This window comes from Tenrec ecaudatus, chromosome 13 (assembly GCF_050624435.1).
Source record: "Tenrec ecaudatus isolate mTenEca1 chromosome 13, mTenEca1.hap1, whole genome shotgun sequence".
Taxonomy (NCBI): domain Eukaryota; kingdom Metazoa; phylum Chordata; class Mammalia; order Afrosoricida; family Tenrecidae; genus Tenrec; species Tenrec ecaudatus.
In genome coordinates this window covers 88,791,526-88,809,719 of record NC_134542.1, presented here as the reverse complement: position 1 = coordinate 88,809,719, position 18,194 = coordinate 88,791,526, and the positions used below count along the sequence as shown (strand labels likewise).

General features: G+C 45.9%; 1 protein-coding gene across 1 annotated transcript in view; it reads right to left on the bottom strand.

Moving 5' to 3' along the window:
- NEB (nebulin) overlaps positions 1–18,194 on the bottom strand; it is a 236,896-nt gene that overhangs the window by 63,969 nt on the left and 154,733 nt on the right. The window contains exons 88-105 of the mRNA XM_075529049.1: positions 17,451–17,558; positions 16,898–17,011; positions 16,004–16,201; positions 15,589–15,693; positions 14,819–14,923; positions 14,152–14,256; positions 12,789–12,896; positions 10,425–10,538; positions 9,891–10,088; positions 8,927–9,031; positions 8,422–8,526; positions 6,193–6,300; positions 4,979–5,083; positions 3,618–3,725; positions 2,970–3,074; positions 2,774–2,878; positions 1,332–1,430; positions 848–958 (exon numbers count right to left, since the gene is read on the bottom strand). Of these exons, the coding sequence (XP_075385164.1) occupies positions 848–958; positions 1,332–1,430; positions 2,774–2,878; positions 2,970–3,074; positions 3,618–3,725; positions 4,979–5,083; positions 6,193–6,300; positions 8,422–8,526; positions 8,927–9,031; positions 9,891–10,088; positions 10,425–10,538; positions 12,789–12,896; positions 14,152–14,256; positions 14,819–14,923; positions 15,589–15,693; positions 16,004–16,201; positions 16,898–17,011; positions 17,451–17,558 (2,106 nt within the window). The remainder of the gene's footprint in view (positions 1–847; positions 959–1,331; positions 1,431–2,773; positions 2,879–2,969; positions 3,075–3,617; positions 3,726–4,978; positions 5,084–6,192; positions 6,301–8,421; positions 8,527–8,926; positions 9,032–9,890; positions 10,089–10,424; positions 10,539–12,788; positions 12,897–14,151; positions 14,257–14,818; positions 14,924–15,588; positions 15,694–16,003; positions 16,202–16,897; positions 17,012–17,450; positions 17,559–18,194) is intronic.

Sequence of the window (18,194 nt, the reverse complement as noted above, 5' to 3'; positions counted from 1 at the left end):
GCACAGAATCTCAACAGGAATTGGAAAAAAGAGAAATTAAAATAAGCACTTCAAGTTACTGGGTTTAAAGGAAAAAGTAGCTGAAGAAGCGCAGTGTGACCTCGGTGCCCGGTGGGCTGGTGAAACTGAAAGCAGCACTGTAGTTTCAGATGTACCGACCGAGCGGGCAGCAGGGAGTCACTGGGTGATTTTTAGTAGGGCACTGGCATGATTAGGGTTCCTGACAGCAAGCCTTTATGACAGAGTTCTAATACAAAAAACTTCACTTGGAGAGCACCCATGTATAGGGCAGAGGATCATTCTAATCTCTAAAACTACGTGTCACGCAACCTCTCAGCAACCCAAGTCATGGGCAGGACAAGTATCAATATCCTCATTACCAAATGGGGACACAAGATAGGTAAACTAAGGAAGCCACCCAAAAAACTCGCAGCCACTGAGTCGATTCCAACCCATATTGGCTCTATAGGGCAGAGTAGAGCTATCTCAGAGGGTTTCCAAACTTGCCAATGTTTACGGGAGCAGAAAGCCTCATCTGTGTCCCACCGAGTGGCTGTATGGTTTTGAACTGCTGACCTTGTGGCTAGTGGCCCAATGAATAACCCACACCACCACCAGGGTTTCTTAAGTGAAGGTATAAACAGAGGTCAATTGATTTGTTTAGGCCTGGGGCCACTCCATAATTAAAGGTCCAGGGGTTTGGATATTTTACCTGCTGTTGTTGCTTGAAAAATGGTAACTAGAGCAAATAAGCCCCCTTGCCCCACCCCCCACCCCCTTAATAAAAAGCCATTCAGTCTCTCTTGGTCAAGCTGGCTTGCGTGTGTCAGCAGGCGAGCACCCTTACCTCACTCAGATGAGTCTTCAGCTCCTGTACTTTTCTGTATTCAGGTGTGTCAAGCACCACTTGGTATTTGTCACGCATCTTCCTTGCATTGTCAGTGTACACATAATTAGACTTAAAAAAACACAAACCCAAATACACAGATCAGCAACAATGGGACAAGATGACCGTGTCCCTTGGCCACCCCTTCCCTTCCACAGGGCTGGTATGTGCACACTAAGTGACCCTCCCATGTTCTGGCTGTCTGTCCAAGTAGGAACTACTGCCCATGTCACTTAACTAAACACTCTGTTTTATCATACACATGGATCATCTTGAGTTGGTCACAATCAGCTCAGGAGGATTAATGGGAGGTACTGCCCCCCAAAGCAGCTGCCGGTCTAATTCTTCCTGCCCCTCAGCACTCTTTAGCTGATGGTGACGGGGGTGGGGTGGGGTTGGGGGGTTACATGGATCATTGTTTAGGGCTCTGAAGATCGAGACTCACCCATAGCTTCCGCAGGTGGCGGGACCGGACCATGTCAGGAGTGTCGTACAGGAAACAGCCCAGGCCCCTCAGGACCTGCAGGTCCTCTTTGTATTTAATCTGTGGACACAACCGGAAATATGATTAGTGGGGAGCAAAAGTAAATCAAGAATTTTTTTAAAGGACAGAGTAGTGCGACACTTTAAGCCAATAAGCCACCTTTCATTTTGGTTCAACGTGTCTACCTTGTAGGCTTTATGCTGTTATTCTTAGGTACCATCAAGTCAACTTGACTCATGATTAGGAATGCCATCCAATCAGCTGACTCATGACTTCATGAAAGACAGAACGAAATACTGTTGCCTGTCCCTGCGCCGTCGGCCTTCTTGCTCCTATGTGGGAGTCCGTTGCTTGAGCTATGGTCCCAACCTGTCTCATTGAGTGCTCACCCGCTCTTCACCAACAGTGATGTCCTCGTCTAGAGAGCGGCCTTTCTGGATGATATGTACCACGTCCAAGACTGTGGTCTTGATGGGAGCAGCTAGCCTCCACTTTCCCACATGGAGCAGCTGCTGGGTTTGAACTGCTGAACCCCCCCCCCCCCCCCCAGGGCTTCTGAGGGGCTGGGAGTGCAGCTGAAAAGGGTACATATACTAAACACAACGAGGTCACAGAGAACGAGAATCTGGCAATGCTTCAGTGTTGAATGAAAGCGGTCAGTTCCCAGCAGGTCCTTCTGTTGCTGTTTCCATAGGTAGTGGAATACGGGGTGCTGTTTTCCATGTGGGATCCCTAGGTGGTACAAATGGCTCACAGGCTTGGCTGGTAACCAAAGCATTGGTGGTTAGCATCCTCCCAGAGGGACCTTGGGCAACAGGCCTTGCGTGATGCTCCTGAAAAAGCAGTCACCTGAGATCCTATAGGGCAGTGGTTCTCAGCCTTCCTAATGTGCCTCTTTCACATAGTTCCTCATATTGTGGTGACCCTCCCCAACCATAAAATTATTTTTGTTGCTATTCATAACTGTAATTTTGCCACTGTTATGAATCGTAATGTAAATATCTGATGTGTAGGATGTATTTTCATTGTTACAAACTGAACATAAAGCATAGTGGTTAATCACAAAAATAATATGTGATTATATATCGTGAAATATTTATATTTTCCAGTGGTCTTAGGAGACCCCTATGAAAGGGTCCTTTGACCCCCACAGGGGTTGAGACCCACGGGTTGAGAACCGCTGCTCTAGGTCATGGTCTAACCTGACATTCTGGGGCCGCTGTGAGTCGGGATAGGCTCTGAGTGTCGGTTTCTTTACTATTTCACCCTCAACATGTACAGCCCATTTGCAGGGCTCAGGGGAAAAGGGTATTCAAAAATCACTGGTTGGCCGAAATGCTGAAAGCAAGGCTTCCCTTGGTAAAACGTGATGCCCACCAGAAAGATGGCTATGAGATGCTTACATCGCTGGTAATGTCTCCCACGTAGCGGCAGTGGATCACTTGGGGCGTGTACGGTAAAGAAATCATGTGGCCCTGCATCTTGAAGAAGTCTGATTTGTAGATCAACTACAGAATAGAAACACACACATTAGAGACCACTGGGTAGCATTCATCCTTGGATCCCACAGTCTGCCTTTTCCACTAAGAAGATACCCACCTCGCTGACGGCTTCCTGCGTCTTTTTGACTTGGCGGATTTCAGGTGTGTCAGGCGTTGTATGGATCTTGTCTTTCAGTTTGTGGTACAATTCTCGATACAGTCTCTGCATTGGAGGAAAACCATGGCAGGGATTTAGTGTGCGATAATCAGGGCGTCTATTGACCGACTAACAAGCAAATATTTCACACAGAGATCCATGGAACGAACTATTGGAGGTAAGAAAAATGACTGAGATTAGGAACAAGGAGAAATGGATACTGATTTTACTTAGATGAAGGAACTGAGCCCAGTCTTCCACTTTCTGTCAGAAGGCTGAGGAGAAGGTCCAGACACACAAACCAATAGTTTATGTGGAACTAATTGCCTTGCGGAATAAAATTCAGGATTGAATGTGAATGTCAAAAAGGAATGCTTTCCTTTGGGAAAAGTGTGCATCCCAATCTGTGGAACTGATTCCGGAGACTCCATGTTTCCACAATGATAGAAAAGCATTGCCAAAGGAGATCAGTATCCGAACAGTGACGAAAGAGACTGCTGCTTCTGGCCGAGGTGGGTTTACAGGGCACACATGCATTCTGAATGCATTTCAAATACAGCCACGGAATTTTTCTCCACATTTCTCCTACAGAATTAGCATTTACAGTACCTCGCTGGTAACATTGTTGGCCCTCCGCACATGGACAAATGGAACATCCTTGGGGCCGAGTGTATACCCATTTGCTTTGATGTGCTCATAAGCTTCTTTGTACTTGAACTGCGAAAACAAAGTCAGAACAAGATCAATGATAGGGAAACAAAGCAACCAGAAAAAACAACTTCACTCTCACAGAGTTGAATCAGACCTTATAGGACAGGCTTGCACTGCCCCTATGGGTGTCAAAGACTAACTCTTTAAGGAAGCAGAGTCTCGTCTTTAGATGAGCGACTGGTGATTTTGAATTGCTGACTTTGCAGTTAGCTGCTTGGCAGCCTAATGTCTAAGCCACTACGCCACCAGGGTTCCTTGGGGACGCTAAGGGCAGTATCTCCCACAGAAAAAGAGGTGTCACCTTGATTTGAAAATGCTATTAGGTATAAAGAAAAATCACTACCATAATTTCAATACTAACTTAACACTTGACCATTATTTATTATTAATAAAATCAGATTGAGAAAGCAGTAAAACTCAATTGCTTAGATGAAATCTCTCTGTAGGGTAGTACGCAAAATGCAAGAAAAAAAATCTATCATTTCCGCTCCAGCCTGGCTAAGAAATTAAGAAATGTAAAGTAGGAACCAGAAAAATATTTTGAAGTCTGATGAATAGCTTTCTAGGCAGGTCAACTAAGGGAAATGCCAGATTCCCAGATCCATGACTCTGTGCCCTGAGGACAGGACTCTTGAACCACAGTCTTCTGGATTCTGCCTGGCAGGCAGGTTTGATTTCTGGCCCTCTGAAGGGAGGCATGGAAAGGTGAGCTTCCTCTCCAGGCAACGGCTGGTTTGCAGGCACATTGGGATAGCCAAACCTTCTCCATCAAGTCCCAACCCGACCTTTTTACAAGTAGGGGAGGCTCTTAGGAAAGCCAGCACCTGCATAAGCTACTAGTTCTGGGACTCTATCCCCTCTGAACTGGGTGGGCACAGAGGGTAAGCGGCGAGCTAAGTAGCAGAGCTAGCTGCTAAGGAAGAAATTCTTCCTCTTTCAAGGAACACATGACGACATTATATTAAAACACAGCAGGAGGAAGATGATGGATACTAAGGCCAGGAGAAAAAGCAGCATTATGGCAGTCATAGGCTGTCTGGATCAAGGTCACTTACTCATGGAGGCACACTTCCTGAGCCCCTGGGTTACTCAGGCACTGCTGGTTACAGGGACAAGCCAGTGTCATCGCTCCCCTAAAAATATGCTACCTCCTTCTTCCACTTTTGGGAGATTAAAAAAAGTAGGCTATTACTGAATATTAGCACACCCCCACCCTATCCCCACCAGCACCTGCATCTTAACGAGGAAGAGATACTCACATAGCTGCTCATGTATCGGGTGTCTTTGTTGTGTTTGAAGTGAGGGGTATCAACAGGGAGCCGATATCCAGTGGGCAGGAAACGCAGGCCGCGTCGGTACAGGTTCTGCCACAGAGAGGAGGGGGGTAAACTGCATTTCACATCAACTAACAGATCGGGGTTAAGAAATCACACCCAGCCCACATGATATTTCTCTCAGGCTTTTAAATGTGCTCATGCTCACTGCCTTGATTTCAGGAAGATATTAAATAAGTTCTAGGTCTTGAAGTGAATGAGACTTCTCTTAACCTACTGTTTTAGAAACAGAGAGGAATTGAAAACTTCTTACAGGAAGTAATTATTCCATGCTTTCTAATTCCCAATGGTCTGTATGACATCTAGCAGGGATTTGGGGAAATTAGAGAAAATAGGAAGCCAAGTGCTACCTCTGTCCTGAACTCCACTCACTGGCAATATTTAAGATCCCACCCATCCCAGAGACAGTCACAATTATAAAGCATAACGTGGGGCCACTTTCATCCTGTATCTACGTACAAGCACAATGCCGTGACACCGGTGTATGGAAAGGCTACAATGCTCCTCTTCATGGCAAGAGCAGTAGGGACCTTTTGGTCTGTGACTTTGAATACGCAGTCTTTCAGGGGACAACAGGGTTATGGACAGTAAATATTAAGACGTAAAATTTCTTTTGACATTCAAGATAAGAGAGTTACATTATAAAAGACTCAAGAAGCACCTTTGGCGGATATAAAACAGCTTATTAAATATGTGGGTTGGGTTCATGTTTTTTTCTTCTGAATTCTAACAGCAATTTAACTTTACCTTTTATTGTTAGTAGCTTTTTATGACTATATGCCTTGTCTTTCCCAACTTGATTTTAAGCTTTGACAGAGCAGAGAGAGCTTTCCTGTTCTCTTTGATAACTTGTCAACATTGTTGAAAACAATGCAGATTGTTTGCGTGTGTGTGTGTGTGTGTGTGTGTGTTTGATTACTCGATGGGGAGAGTCCTTTCAGCCAAGAGGGAAGACAGTCTTGGCTCTGTTTTGCTTTCCTTCTCTTTCTCTCGCTAATTCTTTCACTCATATAAATAGAACAGCATGTCCAAGGTCAAGCTCAGAGGATGCTCCAGCCAAGGTCATTTCTACAGATACCAATGGTCTGGCTGCCCTAGATTTCTCCCGGGCCTTCTGTTGTGTCCTCACAGCAGCCTACCTCGCTCTGGAGCTTGTAGGCATGCAGCGCACGGTCCAGATCCACGGTTTTAGTAGTTGGGGCCACTTTGCCTCTGACACTGCGGATGTAGTCATGGTGGTAGACAGCCTGTGTGGACAGAGGAAGAGCGGACGGATTCAGACTGTGTTAGAAAGTGCAACGCAAATTTCTCTCTTAAAAAAAAAAAAGCTCCTTCACATTGTCTAGAAGACTCTGATAGTGTCTGGTTCAGTAGGATCCAAGTCAACGATGTGTGATCAGCCACACAGAGAAATAAATACAAAAAAGTGCTCTGTGTCAGGCATCACAAATCTGAAATGAAACCCGCGGCCCTTTGAGCCGATTCCCACTCAATGACCTTCCCGGGCAGAGGAGAGCTGCTCCGTTGGTTTGTGGCGCACTGCACGGAAGCTTTCCACTTCTCTCTCTCGTAACCTATCGGCTTGAGCCACTGACTTTCCAGTCAGCAGCCTGACACTGAACTTACTGCATCCCCAACGTCTTCCGACATGATGAGAACAAACCCAAACCACTGCCATACGGTCAGTGTTGACTCCCACATCAACAACCCCACCGGGCAGAATGGAACTGCTCCTTGGATTTTCTGAGGCTGTAGAAAATTTTTTTAATTAATCATTTTGTTGGGGGGCTATTAACAAATCTTTTAACAATCCACCATTCAGGCTGTCAATCGTTGTGGGAGCAGAAAGGCCCCTCTCTATCCTGTGGAGCTTCTGGTAGAGTTGAACTGCTGACCTTGCAGTTAGCAGCCCAACGTGTAAGGCACTACATCACCTGCTCTCCCTTTTCAGGCAGGAGAGTGGCAGTGGTACATATATTTTCCCATTTTAAAGGGAAAGATGCTGAAGCTAAGAAAGAGGAAGTCCTTTTCCCAAGTCTAAATAACTAATAAAAAAAAAGGTTTCTGGCTAGACTGGAGCATGTACACAGGCACAGATAAGAGCTCACGACACACGGAATCCAGGTCAGATAAACCCCTCAGGAACAGAAATGGGAGCAGCAATACCAGAAGTGTAGCGGGTAGGTGGGGGCAGAAAGGGGAAATCAAGTGCAATGACTGACGCATAACACCCCATTCCCGCCCCTCCGGCCCAGGGGGACAAACAACAGAAACTTGGGTGGAGGGAGACAGTAGTCAGTGTAAGATATGAAAATAAGAATAATTTATAATTGATCAAGGGGTCATGAGAGTGTGTGTGTGGGGAGGGGCAGGGAAAAAAGAAGAACTGATGCCAATGGCCCAAATAGTAAGTAAATGTTTAGAAAATGATGATGGCAACATATGTACAAATGCACTTGATACAATTGATGCATGGAATGTATGAGCTGTAAGAGCCCCCAATAAAATGATTAAACAAACAAACAAACCTTTTGCTATATATGCTAAAGACGGAACTCCAATCCATTCTTTTAACTTCAAAGCCTAATTGCTTTTTATTCCATTAGAACAACTAGAACCATAACTTCATTCAAACCAAACTCACTGCCATCGAGCCGATGCCAACTCAGAGTGACCCTCTAGGACAGGGTAGACCTGCGCCTGCGGGTTTCCAAGAATGTAACTCTTTATGGGAACAGAAAGCCCCAACTTTCTCCCAAGGAGTGGCTGCTGGTTTCACATTGCTGACCTTGAGGATCACAGCCCTCAAGGTGGAACCAGTTTCCATGCCATCAGTTCCAACTCAAGGCCACCCCGTGTGCTGCTGGCCAGGATTGTGCTCCGCGGGGTTTTTGATGGCTGTGCCCTTTTAGAGGCAGACTGTCAGCACTTTCCCCCTGAGAGTCTGCTGGTGGGTTTGAACTGCCAACCTTTTTGTTAGTAGCTGACCGCTCAACTCAATTTATGACACCCAGGGAGTCCTATTCTACCGGAGTTTGTTCTAATTTAGCAGGGGATTTAGGTAGTGAGACATAAGCTGGTGTTCATGGCACAGGAGTCTGAGAAGCAATATTTGAAGCTCTAAGCCACAAAGTATTTCATATATTTAGACCCCCTATGATGCCACCTCAGAGCCCTTGCATCTTAAGTACTTTGTAAGCCACCAACTTGGTCCTTTGACTAGAAACGGTGTGGCATCAGTCACTCAGTCTTCACTTTTTGGCACTTCCGCTTAAGTGGTAGCCTGATCTGATTTCTGGACATGTCTTACCCACAGCCCTTCCCTACAGCCAGCACTGTGCAAAGCAGCTTCCCTCAGGAGCACTTACATCACTGAGCTGTTTCCCACTCTTGACAGCTTGGACGTAGACTGGAGTATCAGTGACCAGCTTGTAGTTGTTCTTTGTCTTCTGCACGTGCGATTTGTATTTGATCTGCCAAGAGAAAGAAACCAGGTCTGTGTTGAGACCATTCGTTATATTAGAAAGTGCTGTTTCTCACAGGGCCCCTGCGTCCCCGAACGCAAGGGATGAAGGGCATCAGTACTCAGTCCACAGACCACAATTGTCCGAATGCAGACGACTCAGTGCTTATAGCCATGTGGAGCTTCTGGGGGCTTCCAGAATGTTCAATTAATGCTTTTCTAGGAAAATTTAACTTTCTTTTCGAGATTGTAATGATAGTTGGAGTCAAGGTTTTTCATGGCACTTTTCCCCCTTCATTATGAATAGGTCCTATCTGCAGTATCATAAGGTGTCCCTATTTTACAAACTCTCTCCTTGGGTCCAGACTATATCGGAGTGGAAATATTTTTAAAAGCAGGGGCAAACTCACATCGTTGCGTAGATCATAAGCGTGCTTGGCATGGAGAATCTCGGGAGTGTCCCAGACATAGCAGCCGATGCCTTTCAGCCAGGTGAGGTCATCTTTGTACACAATCTAGAGGGTTCCGACAGATGGAAAGGATTTGTGAAAATCATCAGTTTGGCAATAAAAACCAAAGACACAATCTGGAGCTGCCGCTGTCGAGAACAGCTGGTGGCTTCTTATAGAGTGAACAGCCCCGTTCATGTGAGCCACCAGTCTCCAGCATAGGCATGTACCCAGAAGCAGTGGAGGCGAGAACGCAAACAGAAACCTGTGCACGCATGCGCATGTGGAGCACTTCCCATCACAGCCAAAGGAGGAAATAGCCGAGAAGGCCCATCACCAAGTGCACAGATGGAGGACGTGTAGTATGTACACAAAGTGGCTTCTCCGAAGCTGTCAAGGGTTCTGATGCATATCACAACCTGGATGACCCCGAGACCATGATGCGGAGTCTACAAGCCAAAGATGATTAGTGGTCACTGGAGGTGGGAGTGCGGTGAACAACTGCTGAGAGGACAGCGTGTTTGTCTTACTGGTGGCGGCATGGTAGAATTAGTTGTTAAAGGGCAGAAAGAACGGGCGCACAACTTGAAGATGCAAGCAGAGCCACTGACTTGTACATGCAGACATCGCTGCAATAGTGTATGCTTTGTTATGTATCTCTTCGGCATAACACAACTACGAAGCAAGAACACACTGGGCCCAGGGTGACTGTGCCATGAGAAGGGAAACGCATGGAGGAGCCAGGTCTGGGGAGTTATTTCTGGAATCTACGCAGCTCCGAGGACAGAGGCCGCTTCCCCATCGAGCCAGACCCAAGGACGTGCACCAACGCCGCACTGGCAGAAGGCTGTGCTGCAGACACAGGTCGCTGGGCTTCTCTCCTAGGTGGGTAGGAAGGGAAACCTCTCTGAGGCCAGGGGCTTACATCGCTGATCTGATCCGTGACTTTCCGGACGTGACTGTTGACTTGCAAGTCAGGGTGGCAAATCCACTCGTGGAGGTGTCGGCGGTAATCGATCTCACTGACTTTCTTCTGCGTGTTCTTAGCAGTGACCATCTCCACCATGTCAGGTACTATGTGGATTTTCATCTTGTTCTTTTCGTAAACGGATCGGTAGAGGCGCTGTGGAGTTAAAGCAGCACACGCCCGATTAAGCAGGACATTGTGCGAAGTGGCGGGACTTTACATGTCCTTCCCATACAACGCCCCAGCCAGGGTCGCCAACCTTCTGGAATTGGCTAGTGGGGTTTGGGAACGGGGTGGGGCCTGGGATTTCCCCACCCTTTCTATTGATTCATACACCAAGAAATTAAAACAGGTGCAGAAATAACCCCGGGCTGCATCCCCTATGAACACCTGGTACCACGTAGACTGTCTCCTAGAAAACGTGATTTCTAGGATGGGGATCTTTCACCCGACTTTTCCATTCCATTGCGTAAGGTCTTGGGGATGACTTACATCAATGTTGAGTTTGCCAACCCGGAGGCACCTCGCTGTGTTGGGATCATCGTCCACGCTTTTTGGTAAAGTATAGAGAGCTTTGAACTTCTCGTATTCCTCCCGGTACTTGTTCTACAGAGAGCCAGCACAAAGAAAGAAACATAGCTTCGGAGCACCATGGGGCTGGTATTGTTCAAGGACGTCCTGCCTCTGAGATCCGGCCAGCTCGGGCTCATCTCTGGCCTCTGGGCTTGTTTGCTCCTGTGTGGTCAGGCAGCACTCTAGTCAACACGTGTGCCTGTTGTCACAGGGCTGTGGAAACTACTTCAAAACTGTAAACTGCCATAAAGCTTGCCACTGCCATTGAAACGCCTGTCCCAACACGCGTGCTTGTGGGGCCATTACAATGAATTCCTTTTAAAAATTATGTAATTTTAAAATACTCTTTTGTAACGACGGCTTATTTTTCTCCCTAAGGACCATAAATTAAACTTTAAAAGTACAGTCAAGAATTCCTTTGTTTTCAGGAATTGCCTCGCCTCAAACTTAAAAGACACATTCCTTGAATTTTAATTTCTGCAAAGCTTTAAAAATCAAACAGCGTAGCCCACTTCTGTGGGAGAGGAACGTTTAGGTGTTCGTATCTGAATGCTCTGTGACCATCACCGACCAGGTGGTAAGGACTTTGCAGAAAATAAGGGCCAAGCTCAAGGGCCCCACAACCCAGAGGCCTTCCCCCCTCCACCCCGCCCCGCCCCAGAAGCCGTCTTCTCAGTAAGAATGAGGCAATAGGAGCATGCGTTTCAGAATTCTAGTGAAGCTCTTTATTGGCTGGAGGCCAACCAAAAGACCTGTCACTGGAATTCCCAGAACAGCAGGAGAACCTAGCATTCAAAGGTATTTTTTTTCTTTTAAAACTCAGGTCGGCGTCCTTCAAGGATTAATTTCCTGATCTTGATGACCTTTTTCCCCACAACCAAAATAAAAAGCCTTTGCTAAGCTTTCTAAATCCTACCCACAATGTTTCTTTTCCCATATGGAAAGTTTACTGTTTTGTGCTGTCCCTTTGCAGTCTTCCAAATAGAATTGGGGTCTGAGCAAAATCATATAAAGTCACTTTTCCTTCACGCGAAAATCTAGATGGACTCCATATGGTGTGCGATGAAGTCTTTTTCTAAAGTTGCATCTCTGTGCCCATGAGAAGCCAGTGACATCAATTCACTGGGCCAACTAGGATTTTGAATGAGTGGACTAGGACTGAAACGGCCAGAGTGCACTACTGTCTACAGAGAAGTGGTGAGCATTTTTCCGTGACACACTTTAGATTTATACACGTGTATGTGGTTGGACTTGCACTATGACATACATTTCTCACTTCAAATCATGGTTAAAAGGAAGTTGAGAAGTATTGGCCTAACTCGTTTCTAAAAGAGAATGGAGTTTATTAGGCAGTCAGTGAATCTTACTGGGAATTTTATAAAAATAAATTTTACTTAAGCCCTTTGCATCAGGTCCTCTTTTTTTCCCCCCTCCCTCCCTGCTCCCCCCTCCCTCATGTTAAGTGGAGAACAAATGCTTTGAGAATGATTGGGGCAGGGAAAGTGCGGATGTGCTTTATACAGTTGATGTATGTATATGAATGGATTGTGATAAGAGTTGTATGAGCCCCTAATAAAATGTAAAAAAAGAAAAGAAAATGATTAGGGCAAAGAATGTACAGATGTGCTTTATACAATTGATGTATGTATTTGTATGGATTGTGATGAGAGTTGTATGAGCCCCTAATAAAATGTTTAAAAAAATAAAAATAAATAACTTTTACTTAAGAACATTTTAGGCACAAAAGTTTAGAGATCCTAAGATTTAGGAGTCGCTTTGTTTGTTTCTCACTTATGTTTATGCCTCAGAAAAGTTCTGTCTTATGAAAGCAGACTTCTAAAAGGTTATAAATTTTGTATTTCATAATTTTAAAACCGATTTCACCCCATCATTTGTTTGGGAATGGTGTAATAACTGGTTATGACATTTACTGTTTTATTTTTGTCAAAAAGCCCGCATAATACTGCTGAAGAAGAATCTCTTCCGAGGAGTGTATTTGCCATCTGCACGGTCTCAATCTGGCTAACCCGGAGCCTGTATGTCAAGTGCAGGCAGGCAGCCTAAGAACCCCATGTCGGTGCTCTTCCCGTGAGTGCTCGGGATCACAGTGCCCTTGACGGGAAACAGTAAACTGCACAGACTTTTTGAGCACTGAGTACCCAGAATGCTTTGCTGGGATCAGCCCACGGACATAGAGGGTCAGCATAAGCATCCGCTGGAACCGTTCTGGGAGCGGAGAGCTGCGAGGGCAGAGGGGCGGGAGGCCAGGTGTGGCCCACTCACAATGCTGGCGAGATGCTTCAGGTTCTTGGCGTGGGTCAGGGACACGGCACTGGAAGGCAGCATGTAGCTGGTGGCTTTCACTCTATCCCAGGCCTCCTTGTACAGGTTCTGTAGGGATGAAAAAAATCTTTTTTTAATATGGGGAAGATGCTTCTGTGGATAAGGCATGGCTCTTCCTTACAGAAGACTTGGTAATCTGTAAAGGAAAACCAAAAATGACCATATTAGAAATGGCCATGGCAAGCAATATCCACTACGGGATTCTGAAATATGTGGGAGAATGCTTGAAAAGAAACAGGATATATGCATGGTCTCAAAGTATCTCCCCGCAGTGACCACAGTAACTTCTCAGTGGAGAAACTTGAAAGATAGCAACTAGACCAAGGAATCATGCTTACTACCCACAGGGATTGTCATCCTACACCATCTGAAATGACATCCCTAGCAGGGGCTATCAGAGCTGTGAGACTCCCGACAAAAACGCGTTAACTGAAATCTAATCATAAGAAAAACACCAGACAAGCCCCATTTGAGGACTTGCTACAAAACAAATGGTGAATATTCTTTGAAAATGGCAATATCACAAAAGTTAAGAAAATGCAAAGGAATGGTCCCAGATGGAGATGAAGGAGCCACGGCAGCTGCTACAATCAATGTGAGATTATGAATTGGCTGCTGGGACAGAAAAAGAATGTAAGTATTAGTGGAACAATTGGTGAAACCCATGGAGAATGTGCAATTTAATGAAGAGTATTTTGGCAAAGGTAGTTCCTCAGTTTCGATCATTGTTCTATGGAGAAACGGATTGATGGACATCTGTATTGTTTTTGCGAGTTTTCTGTATGTCTGAAGTCAAAGGGTATAAAACATGTTGAATGAACCAACTCTGAGAAGGGAAATCGGCATGCTTTCACGGCCCACTGGAGAAGCCAGTGGCGGTGCTGTTTGGGAAATCATCGGACAGCTAACTCTAAGGTCAGCGGTTCAAAATCACCAGCCTGTTCAAGTGAGAGCAAAGAAGCCCCCTGCTCCATACAGGGATGTGGCCTCAGAACCCCCAGACTAGGTTGTTTTGAATGGGAACTGACTGATGGCAGTGAGCTTGGGAGAAGCCAGAGTGCCCGTCCATAAAAAGAAACAGGCTTTGATTTTGCATCAATGGCACGAAATAGGGCAATATTCTAATTAGGGTTTATTTCATTGAAATGCCCAGGATTTATAAGGTAAAGCAGGAATTTGGAGGTCCTGAAAAACCTTTGGGACAGGGTGCCTGCCTCTCCATTTTGTTCTTTCATTATTTCTGAAGGACGGACAGATAGCCAAACACTAAAGGGGGAACAAAACAAAACGAAAGTCAACTTACACTGCTATAAAGATTCTTCAGATTCTTGGTTCTGTCGTAGTCCACTGTTTCTAGAACGGTTGTGTATTTGTCTTTAATCTGGTGATAATTCTCTTTGTATTTCACCTACAGACAAAAAGGGGGACAGAAGGGGTTATTCAGTTGCTGTTGTTTCAAACAGGGTTCCAGACTAGCTTGAACCACTTCAGCCATGGCTGAGCAGGAGGCACCTGGAAAGCCCCGAATTGTTAACATGTGGGCGATCCGGGAGCGCTAACGGCATAGGCAACATGCGGACCGGAGGACGGACTGGGATGTGAGGCTCAGGAGAGGGGCAGTGAGCCTAACGTGGAGCTTTGCATGACTGACCGGCCTGTGCAGAGCGACACACAATCCAGCCAAGTGGGCCCACCCTTGGGTCCGGCCCGTCCCAGTCTGCTGGCTCAGTTTGGTTGCTAGCAACGCGCGCTGTCCTTATTGTCTGCGAGGGAGCAGGGTTTCTCAGCCTGCAGATTTCTCCATTCCAGTGATCACCCCGGTGCACCCACGTTTTCACAACTCAGGTCCCTTCCGGACTACGTCCTCCGCGACGGCGACTCTGGGTTGGACGGGTCCCCAGTCCTGGTTTGGAAATGCGTGCCGACAAGCAGCAGCTTGCTGCTGGCCGAGCAGTGCCAAGCAAACTCACCTCGCTGGCATTGATGCCACTTTGAAGAGCAGTCACGTAAAGTGGCGTGTCTGTGACCATATTATAGTTTTGTAGGTTTTCTTTGCCTGCTGCTGTGTATTGTATCTGCGGAGAAAACAGAAGTCACCCACGTGGTTACTGTCCTGGTCTGTCATCGGCGTCGACAACTTTTGCTAATTTAGGCGCTTTCATTGCTTCCTGGTCCCCCCCACCCCTTTAATCCTTAAAAACAGAAAACGGAGGCTGTCGTCCTCTGCTCTAGCAGACTGTATATGGCTGCCTGAAACAATAGTCTCTCTTGCCCAGGACCGGATCTCCAGGCCGTCTCTGTGTTGCTGATTCCATGTCCATATTCCTATTGCCCACTCCACGCCGACTTGCCATGATATCCATCCCATCATAGCCACACCCGAGCCTTCAAAATGTCCATACAGTTATTATTCCCCCAAACTCATCTATGCTTTTACCCCCTACTCTAGCAAGCTAACCGGAGCCATTGCAGTCAAGAAGAGTGAGAGTGATTCCCTATGAAATGCCTCCCAGATCCCTTTCTGCTACAAACACCCAGTGCCTCGAACCACAGGGGAAGCTCCTAAGGGGAAGGCCAAGCACCAGGGCGGCCACCCAGGGAGGCTTACATTGGTGGGGGCCTTTGGTTTCCTCTGACCTCACACTGCCATGAGACAGCATGACTATTAGGCCCACTGGGTACAACATGGATTCTGATGACCCATAGCACGTCAGTCCTTCTAACGGGAAGACTGTCTCACCTGACTCTGCAGATCATATGATTTCTTGGCAAGCAGGATCTGGGGAGTATCCCAAACGTAGCAGCCAATGCCTTTCAGCCAGTTCAAGTCATCTTTGTACACGTTCTGTAGGAAAGGAGGAACAGCAAAAGGGACAAATACCAGATGTATTGACAACTGAAACTGGACTGGGCTTCTTAAAAGCTGGAAAACAGTTAATGCTCTGGCTTGGGTAGATATCTAAGCCTTAGTCTAGTGTTAAATAGATTAAATATCTAACATAGGTATCCCAAGACTCGGAGAGGATTCTTACACCCCAAAGTGACTACTTCAGGTTACTGTATGCAGGACAGAAGCAGAGTTCTTAAATATAAAGGCAATGGGAACAGGGAGGGCCAAGGCGAGGGAACCACGTCAAGTTGCCGAGAGGACGTACGTCACTCAAGATCTCCTGGGCATTTCGGACACGTATAACGTTGGGTTCTTCCGGAAGAGAGGTCCACTGGTGAAAGTAGTGCCGATACTCCAGGTCGCTGAGGATGTACTGGCATTTTTTAGCCAGCACGTGATTCATCATGTCGTTGGGGATATGAACATTTGCTTTGGTGTCCTCATAATCTCGTCTGTAGTTCAACTACAGATCATATTTTAAAGACAAAAAGTAAGAAAGAATTGAATAGTGTCATGAGTGGATTCAGTGCCAGTAAAACTGTTAAAAAGTAAATCAATATTAAAAAGCATTAAACATGTAAACGATTCAGATTAATCCCTTTTAGCATCTCACTGCCAGTGTAGATTAGTATCGTTAGAACAGACTATGGCTTTTTTATTTAAAGAGAGATATGTGTTTGGTTTCCTTTTTAATTCCCCCTTCCTTTTAAAACGCAGTTTAAATATTGACCTCGTGCTTTCTTCTTTTCCAGATACGGAGCCCTCACTGTGTGTTTGTTGGTCGGGGAGGAGAGGAATGGAGGAGACAGAGAACCAGCAAGGGGTGGCAAGGCTAGCTGTCAGGGTATGGAACATCTTCAAGCATAGTTTATTGCTCACTACCTCCTCCTCTCAGCTCATCTCGATCCTGAAGCCCGGCCATCAGAGGGAAAGCGCACTAATACATTCACCCAAACTATCATGGACTCAATTCTGACCCATAGTGACCCTAAAGGACACAGTAGAACTGCCCCTGTGGGCGTTTGAGACTGTAAATCTTGATGGGAGAAGAAAGCCTCATCTTTCTCCTGGTGCTTTTGAACTGCTGGCCTTGTGGTTAGCAGCCCAACACTATGCTACCAGGGGCCCCTCCAGCACAAAATGTGAACATTTTGCTTACCGCACTCCTCAGCTTTTGGAAATCCAGACAGTGAAGCACACTGGGGAACTCACTGATTTCTTTTCCAGCCAGGTAGTGGCCCTTCTGTTTCTCATACGTCTCTTTGTACTTAAGCTGTGAAGTAGGCACAACATTGAGAATCACTGGGGTTCTATAGCCAGCCCCTGTCTTCTCAGCCCAGTGCTGGCTCCATGACAGACATAGAGGCCAAGGATACAGAATCGAGAATCCTGATAAAGCCACACAGCTTTGGATAGCTGACCTTTGACAAAGGGTCAAAGGCCATTAAATGAGGAACGAATGGCAGTGGCAAATTGGATAACTGTTAATGTCTCACCATACAAAAATGAACTCAAAATGAACCAAAGATGTAAGCCTCAAACTGAAAGTTCATGGATGAAAACAGGGACAAAACCAGGCCCCCTAATCTATGGTCTAAGTAGAATATCAAACACAACCAAAAATGTACAAACAGCAGGAGATAACTGGGTCCTCTAGTTGTTTTTTAAGAAGACTCTCAAACCCACGAATCACTCAGGAGGCAAGAATTTACCTCACTATTCACGTAGTCCGCATGCTTGGCTCCAACAATGGGAATGTAGCGCTCATCCAAAGTATAGCCGTAGGCCTTCGTTCCCTCCCAGGCTCCTTTGTACAGTATCTAGAGCCAAGAAACCAAAGCCGTGTCAACCAAAGTTTCCACTGAACTTCTTGCAGACAGCACCAAAAATCGGTAAGATGTTTACGCAAAGGCTTATTGAAATTGGATGCTGAGGCTTTTAACTATATAAACAAGATTTAACTACATTTACAATTCCAGTGAAAAAAGACAACTCTGTACACACGCACGCGCGCGTACACACATACACCATCACTTCAACTAGCTGGATTAGATTCTGGAGGACACGACTTGTTTGTTGGCGGAATAGATGCAGACTGGCTGCTAAGAAAGATCAGCCTTTCTTCCCTTCTGCCTGTTGGTAGTCGCTCAATTTCATCACTGGTTACATGATTATCTATCCATTTACACACATGTCTGTTTCTCTCACTGGATGATGAGGACTTAGCTCCTTGAGGCTGTAGCTCCTTTGAAGCCTCACAAAGTGCCTGACACATGAGAAAGGCTCAAACATTACCAGCTGAATAAATACTACTCACCTTGAATAATACGCTGCTTCCAATTAAAAAGACCAAGTACTATAAAATATTTTCTTACAAATTCAGCTGTTGACAAATATCAGCCGAGAATATGAATAGTGACAAGAGCTAAACCAGGAACTCAATTGTATGCCTGTCA